The following is a 7,833-nucleotide window of genomic DNA, read 5'->3' as shown; positions in this document are numbered from 1 at the left end:
TCAACACTGAGCTCATTTATTTATTTAGGAAAAATAAACAGAACAAAACAAAACAGACGACAATTAAGGTATAAAAAGTAAAAACTCTAACACTCCTACTGGTCTCTGTGCTGGTGACGTGGCCCAGCTACATCCCACCTCGCTCCACAGGTTCTGGGATGTTCACACTGATTGATTACTGTGTTCTACATACTGTTGTTGTTGGGTCGTTTTGTTTTATGTCTCTTTCTGTCCCTTCAGGATCAGGTCCATGTAGGCGCCGGTCACCAGACTCTGCTCCGACACTCCCAGCTGCTGCATCAGACCCTCGGCCACCTGACGCCCAGGACACACAACCACAGATCAACCAATCAATTTTCTTTTTTTAGATGTTAAAACAATGTAAAGCAGCGTTTTAACTACCAGTTACTGTTACTTTTTACTCCACTACACAGCTACAACTCTACTTGACTCAGTTTAGATGCTTTTCAATCACAGCCGAGTTCCTCATAGTTCCTCCTCAGCGGGGGCGGGGTCGTCATATCGTTGTCTCATCGTCTTTTTTCGCTCCTCTCGTCAGCCCCTCGTTAACGGACCAGGTGTGGTTTTCCACACAGCAGTCATTGAACTCAGGTGAAATAAAAACAAGTCTCAGCACCGATCAGAGTGGTCGCTGTTGCTGCTGTGTTTTTAAAAGAAGCGGGTTTGATTCTCGTGTCGGATTGCAAATGGAAAACCAAATTAAAAACCCCCCCACCAAAAAAAACTAAACTAAACTAAACAAAAAAAACAAAAAAAAAAGACGTGTCCAGCCGAGTCTAGTGGAAAAGGACCATAAATAATAACCCCCTAAAGTGTCTTAATCTGCTGGACTTATCAATAAACAACGATGACGAGGATTTTTTACTCTTACTTATTACTTTATTTTTTACTACGAGCAATAGGACCACATTGAAAAATGTTCCCAATGTGGTCCTACTGCTCCGCCTTCTTTTTCTTTTTCCGGTTAGTCGTCATTAAAACAGGACGTTCTGCCAGTCGTGCTGCATTTGGACCAAATGACATTATGTTCTTAACATTGTGTTGCTGCTGCTCTTTAAATTCTGTGCAGTTTGAGGAGCTGGTGAATCACAGAGGAGCTTCAATACAAGAAAGTTTGATGTGACACTGTTTAAAAATTAATAAATAAATAAATAAAGTAGGGCTAGTGAATCCAGAAGCACGTGGGTTCAGTTTTTGCTTTTTAATTGTGATATCGAATAAGTATCAAGAATCGTGTAAATTCCCTGGTATTGGTATCAACTAAATGAAGTTCTGGTCTGGTTGATGCTCCTGTTGGTTTTGAACTCACCTGCTGTCCGTCTTCAACCGTCTGTTCCGGTCGCATCACCACCTGAACACACAAACACACACAGGTTACACACACACATACACAGCCTCTGAGTTCAGCTTCACTCTGTTTCTTCACACCTGGTTTGTGTCGCCTCGGTGACCTGCTGCTCGCTAAGCTCCGCCTCCACCGCCAAAACCCCCAAAGCAGAGATTTTAAACGATGCTGAAACATCGCCATCATCATCATGTCGCCGGGGCAACCAACTCATCTATTTACATTCATCAGGGCTTCAATTAAGCAATATCACACGAGAGGGAGTGCTGTTGTACTGTATATCAGCACGGCTGTGATTCGGTCGTAGGCACGAGGCCGCAGGCCGAGTGCCGCAGATAATCACACCGTGCTGATATACAGTACAACAGCACGACCTCGAGTGTGATATTGCTTTTATACAACAGTGCTACCAGCGCATTTTTAGAACAGTAATAAACTACAAGAGATTATGATTTGTTTGTTTATTTAATCATTTATTTGGCTCCGCCAACAGAAATAGTTCCGCAACTGGAAGGGAGACAAGGCTGTTGCCAGGCAACACATAAACATTTCATACTAGCTTGCTACTAGCTACAAGCTTCTCCACCGAGCTGCTTCCAGTGCTGGTTCTGGTTCTGAGCCCGTGTCTGATTAGCACCGCAGCAACAGGACCAGCGTGAAGACACAGAGACGTTATCGATACCGTATTACATTTGTTTATCTGCTATGTAATCAATATAAACACAGTTGAAGCTAAGTAGCTGAGCTACGTGGCTAACAACAGCTAACGCTAATATCAAAACACATCACCGTCAAAACGTAGTTGCCCCCGCGGCGATTTTTTCCCCAGCCGGGTTTAGTAGAGATTTATCTCCAATTAGACGGACCAGGTCAGGTCCAGGTTTTAATGTTCAGGTCCGTTTATAACTGTAGCAGCAGCAGCAGCAACAGCAGCAGCAGCAGCAGCAGCAGCAGCAGCAGCAGCAGAGAGATGGGGCAGCTCCTGTATGGGGAGCGTGGCTCTGACTTAGCTCATATAATACATCCATGCTTAGCTCCTGTCCAGCTGAACAGCGGAGTGATTATGTCTGTGAAAAGTCCCAGTGCTGTTATACTGTATATCAGCACTATGGAATGTCTCGTTGTCCAATCAAATTGCTCGGTTGGGACCGGTCGGAACTAACTGTTGTATAAGTTGTGTATAATTGAGGGTGTGGCCTCTGTTCCACACAAGCCCCGATGGCGATCACTATGTGTAACTTGTACATTGACAGTGTGTGTGTGTGTGTCTGTTCCCTTTCTTTCTTTCCTCCCTTATTTCCCTCCATCTTTCCTTCTTCTTCCTTCCTTGACCCAATCTGTTCCCTTTCTTTCTTTCTTTCTTTCTTTCTTTCTTTCTTTCTTTCTTTCTTTCTTTCTTTCTTTCCTTATTTCCCTCCATTTTTCCTTCTTCTTCCTTCCTTGACCCAATCTGTTCCCTTTGCCAAATCCTTCTTTCCTTCCTTCTTCCCACCATCCTTTTCACTTCCTTTCCCTTTGTTCTTCTTCCTTCCTTGATCCAATCTGTTCCCTTCCACCATCTTTCTTTCTATCCTTCCTTCCTTGACCCAGGAGGACAACAGGGTTAAATGAGGAATAATTATTTATTCTTGTAAATTTACGACTTTATTTTCTTTAGTCTGTGTTTTTTTTTTCTTAATGTGGCCCTAATACTCTGTCATAGCACAATAATAACAATATATAATATAATTATAATAATAATAACTTGAATTTATGCACCTTTCAGGAAACCCAAGGTCGCTTTACTGTAATATAAATAGATAAATAAATAAAAGTGTGTGTGTGTGTGTGTGTGTGTGTGTGTGTGTATGTGTGTGTGTGTGTGTGTGTGTGTGTGTGTGTGTGTGTGTTGACCTCCAGCTCCATGTAGTGTCCCAGTCCCTCCACCTCGTCCAGGTGAACTCTGGTCTGGCCAATCAGAAACAGCCGTCGTTCCTTCCGCACCTCCCCCTTAACCCCGAGGGCGTCGGACAACACAGTCTATACACGCACACACACACACACACACACACACACACACACACACACACACACACACACACACACAGTTAATGACCTACAATGATACCAACATGTTAGAACAGAAACACACACACACGTTGGTGTTTGACCTTCAGACTCGGGGGGTCACTGGTGGGACTGATGGAGTAACGAGACAGTTTGGGTCCGTCGGTGTCGGGGCGCTCGTAGAAGATCAGCTGACCTGAGCCGCTCTAACACACAAACAAACAAACAAACCAATTAGTCAGTTTATACACTAATGACTTAAGTGTGTGTGTGTGACAAAATGTTGAACTATCCCTTTAAAAACAAATTGGCCCATTGCCATAATCCCTATAGTCATAGCAGTAGGTTTGTTACCTTTAATTGTCGGTGCAAGCTATTTTTAGAACGGCGGAGCAGAGCCGTGAGCTGCTCAGAGCTACGCTACGGAGGCTCATTATGGGATTTCTTGGTTTCCCTCATCAAACTAATCAAATACACAATCCAACAACTCCACAACGCTCTGGTGGACAAGTTGTGAGCTGCACATTCACCACGCTATGAGATAATAACACAACGTTACCACACAGAGTTGTTTTAGAGGGAAATTCATGCAAAACCGCTGATGCGCGTTGCCTTCAGGGACAGTTTTTCATCAAGCAGTCTCTGTATTTCCCTCTGAAACAACTCTGTCTGGTAACGTTGTGTTATTATCTCATAGCGTGGTGAATGTGCAGGTCACAACTTGTCCACCAGAGCGTTGTGGAGTTGTTGGATTGTGTATTTAATGAGTTTGATGAGGGAAACCAAGAAATCCCATGAGCCTCCGTAGCCAAAATGTTGAACTATCCCTTTAAGGAGTGAGCTGTCATCTGTGGATCACATCAGGTTCAGGAATCACATTTTCACTGATACCAGATCAATAATCTCTAGTCGATCTGTAGTAATATAATTTAGGTGTTATTCTCCCACTGTTTCTTCTATTTCATTACTATTTTTTTTTTTAATTATTATCATTTATCTACTTTTTTCATATCACTATTATTATTATTAGCATCATTATTAACATTATTGTGAGTATTGTATTACCAAATCCAATTTCAGTATATGTACGCATGTGAGTGTATGTTTGTGTATAGAAATAATTATAAATAAAAAAATAAAAAAATTCTCCCACTGTTCACCAGATGGAGCTCACACACACACACACACCATGAAGTCCCGTAGCTTCAGTCGTCCTTGGCTGCAGTTGAAGAAGGTGTCGTGCTGCCGGATGATCGTGCCCTCTGATTGGCTGAGCTCGGCCGCCTTCTTGGCGAACTCTGCCGGGTCGCTCACTTTGGCTTTGATCTCCACGTTGGACGGCATGACGCTACTGAGCAGAGCAGAGGGAGGAGAGACAGAAAGACTTTATTCTCACTGTATTACACAAACACCACTTCATAATGAACATTATATATATCCATATTCATGAATACACGTGTGTTTAAAGGGACAACGAGGAGTTTTGGAAAAGCGAAGCGTTTTCACACTACATTTATGAGCCTCCAGGCACCGTGAAATTCTTTGACCGGTGCAAGACAGACTCATGTTTTCATTCATCAAGAATTAAAGTCAGAGGTTCAAAGACGATCACATACCGTCGTAGTTCTGACCATAAACGGCGATTCAGCGGCGTTATTCTCATGACTCGCCACAAAGGAAACGCTGGTCGGCTCGACCAGCATTTCCGCCACCACTAATAATAAGAAAATAACAATAGAGACAAAACGATATATTTATCGAAAATGGGCCCATTAACAAGTGTGGGTAACGGAGATTCATCCACATTAACGTGAGACTTTTTTATAACCAAATAGAAACTCCTTGTTGTCCCTTTAAAGTGATTGTTTGTGGAAAAAACAGCAGTTTTTGAGTTTATTGGTGCAGGATTTGGGTGACAAGAGGTCAATAGGTCAAACAAGTGAAAGAGAGTCTGTAGTATCATAATATCATAATATAGGTAAGTGTTATTCTTATCACTAAACCTGCTTCCAGCTGCCACCAGGTTCAGGAACTTTATTTCTCCATCAGCTGTACATCTGAACTGTCCACAGACTGTATGAACTAGATATTCAGTACTGTACTGACATCGTTGCACTACTATTATAATCATACTCTCCTTCTTTCAATATGCTGCACTCAAACTTTGCACTATTATTCATCCATTTTGCACATTACGGTCATAGCCTTTATAATTCCTGCATTTCATATTTATGTCATCTACTGCTCTTGCACTTCTTCGTTGCTTTGAAGTCTTGACAGGTGACAATTAAAGTTCAATGAATGAATGAATCAATCAATCAGTTGTGTGTTACACCTTTAAGTATTTGTGAGTTTATCCAGAGCTGCAGGTGTGTAATAACCTGACCTGACAGGTGGTGTGTGGACAGAAGACAGTTACTGTTTATTCATTACAGTAGCGTTGTAGCATAAAAGGTAAGAAATAAAAATAATAAAGTAGATATAAAAACATAAAACTACAAAACGATATAAAACAAACACAACAGAGAGAGAGATAAAGACATTCTGTACCGTTGTGTGCCGAATTATTTCAAGAGTATAAACCATAGACTGTATATAGGTCGTTTAGATATGGCCTCACAGCTTATATAAATAGCCTATATAAGTTAATATGTTAAAATACTAAGTTTAAACGCAGTGGGAACGTGTTTTCTGTGACTGTTTCTAACATCAGAGCGGCTCCATGTTGAAGCGCTGCCTGGCGACCGTTGATCAAAGATGGCGGACACGTCTCTAAACTAAACCAACAACAACCAGCGACACTAACGGACCGTAACGAGGATGAAACCGAGCAGACTCACCTGTTCCCGGTGTTTTCTGAAGCTCAACCTCAAACCTCGGTCTGTTTCTGAATCACTGCGTCACAGCTCGAGTTTCCCGCCACAGCCTCCTCCTCCTCCTCCTCCTCCTCCTCTTCCTCCTCTGGAGCAGAGCGGAGCTGATCTGAGAGCAGCCGGGGAACCGCAGCCTGTAGCGGGGAACGGAGAGGACACAGACCGCAGAGCAGCGCTGCAACACGGCAGAGCGGCAGAGGCAGAGCGGCTCGTACTGGTCCTGTCCCCCGGATGAGACTCCTTCCTCCTGACGGCGACACCGCCCCCTGGAGATGAGGAGGGGAACATCTTGTTCCCTTTCTTTCTTTCTTTCTTTCTTTCTTTCTTTCTTTCTTTCTTTCTTTCTTTCTTTCTTTCTTTCTTTCTTTCTTTCTTTCCCTCCATCATTTTCTTTCTTTCTTTCTTTCTTTCTTTCTTTCTTTCTTTCTTTCTTTCTTTCTTTCTTTCTTTCTTTCCCCCTCCCTTCTTCCCCCATCTTTCCTTCTTCCTTGACCCAATATGATCCCTTTCTTTCTTTCCTCCCTCCCTTCCCTCCATCATTCCTTCTTCTTCCTTCTTTGACCCAATCTGTTCCCTTTCCTTCCTCCCTTCTTTCCCTCCATCTTTCATTCTTCTTCCTTCCTTGACCCTTTCTTTCTTTCTTTCTTTCCTTCGTCTTCCTTCCTTGACCCAATCTGTTCCCTTTCTTTCTTTCTTTCTTTCTTTCTTTCTTCTTCCTTCCTTGACCCAATCTGTTCCCTTTTCCATCCTTCTTTCCTTCCTTTCTCCCTCCTTTTCACTTCCTTCCTCCCTTCTTTCCCTTCGTTCTTCTTCCTTCCTTGATCCAATCTGTTCCCTTCCTCCATCTTTCTTTCTTTCTTTCTTTCCTTCCTTCCTTGACCCAGGAGGACAACAGGGAGGAATAATTATTTATTCTTGTAAAAATACGACTTTATTCTTGTAAATTTATGACTTTATTTTCTTTGGTCTGTGTTTTTTTTATTATTAATATGGCCCTAATACTCCGTCGTAGCACAATAATAACAATATATAATATTATAATAACAATAATAACTTTAATTTATGCACCTTTCAGGGAAATGTAAAATAAACAGATCTCCATGGCCTTTCCTAATCATTTCTCTCCTTTATTTATTTATCTGACTGTGTTAGCCTTCCTGTGTTTTTAATTTCCTGGTTCAGGGTTAATTAATCATTGTTATGTTCTTTCTTTTATTAGTTTAAATTAAAAAGAGCAAACAAAACAAAATTAATAATAATAACGCTGCTCCTCTGTCAAACTGGTTGGTCTGAACTCACTGCGATGACATCACCATCTCTCGTCTGATATAGCCTAACGTTTCTGTTTCTGTTTATACGTGTTTACCTCAACACACACACACACACACACACACACACACACACACACAGCTGAAACATGACTACATTTAGCTCTCCAGCTCATCAATATAACTCTGGACCTGTGTGAGTGTGTGTGTGTGTGTGTGTTGCTGCCTGGCATTACTGGGCAACTGGACAGCATCATGGTGGAGAGAAAGAGTGAGCGAG

The 7,833-nt window shown here is 42.1% G+C and overlaps 1 protein-coding gene across 2 annotated transcripts; it reads right to left on the bottom strand.

Moving 5' to 3' along the window:
* On the bottom strand, nucleotides 1–6,345 carry LOC311006662 (uncharacterized protein). 2 transcript variants are annotated; one of them, XM_083999548.1, is made up of 6 exons: nucleotides 6,253–6,345; nucleotides 4,601–4,763; nucleotides 3,517–3,618; nucleotides 3,260–3,385; nucleotides 1,331–1,372; nucleotides 1–315 (listed from the first exon to the last, which is right to left on the bottom strand). In XM_083999548.1, the coding sequence occupies exons 2-6, from the start codon at nucleotides 4,754–4,756 to the stop codon at nucleotides 217–219; spliced, it is 525 nt and encodes a 174-aa protein (XP_083855674.1). In that variant the 5' UTR covers nucleotides 4,757–4,763; nucleotides 6,253–6,345; the 3' UTR covers nucleotides 1–216. The 2 variants fall into 2 exon arrangements, with proteins under 2 accessions (XP_083855674.1, XP_083855675.1); XM_083999549.1 differs by having other exon boundaries at nucleotides 4,601–4,760; nucleotides 6,253–6,302.
* Nucleotides 6,346–7,833: the final 1,488 nt, after the last annotated feature.

This window comes from Trachurus trachurus, assembly GCF_905171665.1.
Source record: "Trachurus trachurus genome assembly, chromosome: 23".
NCBI classification, from domain to species: domain Eukaryota; kingdom Metazoa; phylum Chordata; class Actinopteri; order Carangiformes; family Carangidae; genus Trachurus; species Trachurus trachurus.
This window is presented reverse-complemented; position numbering and strand designations above follow the sequence as displayed.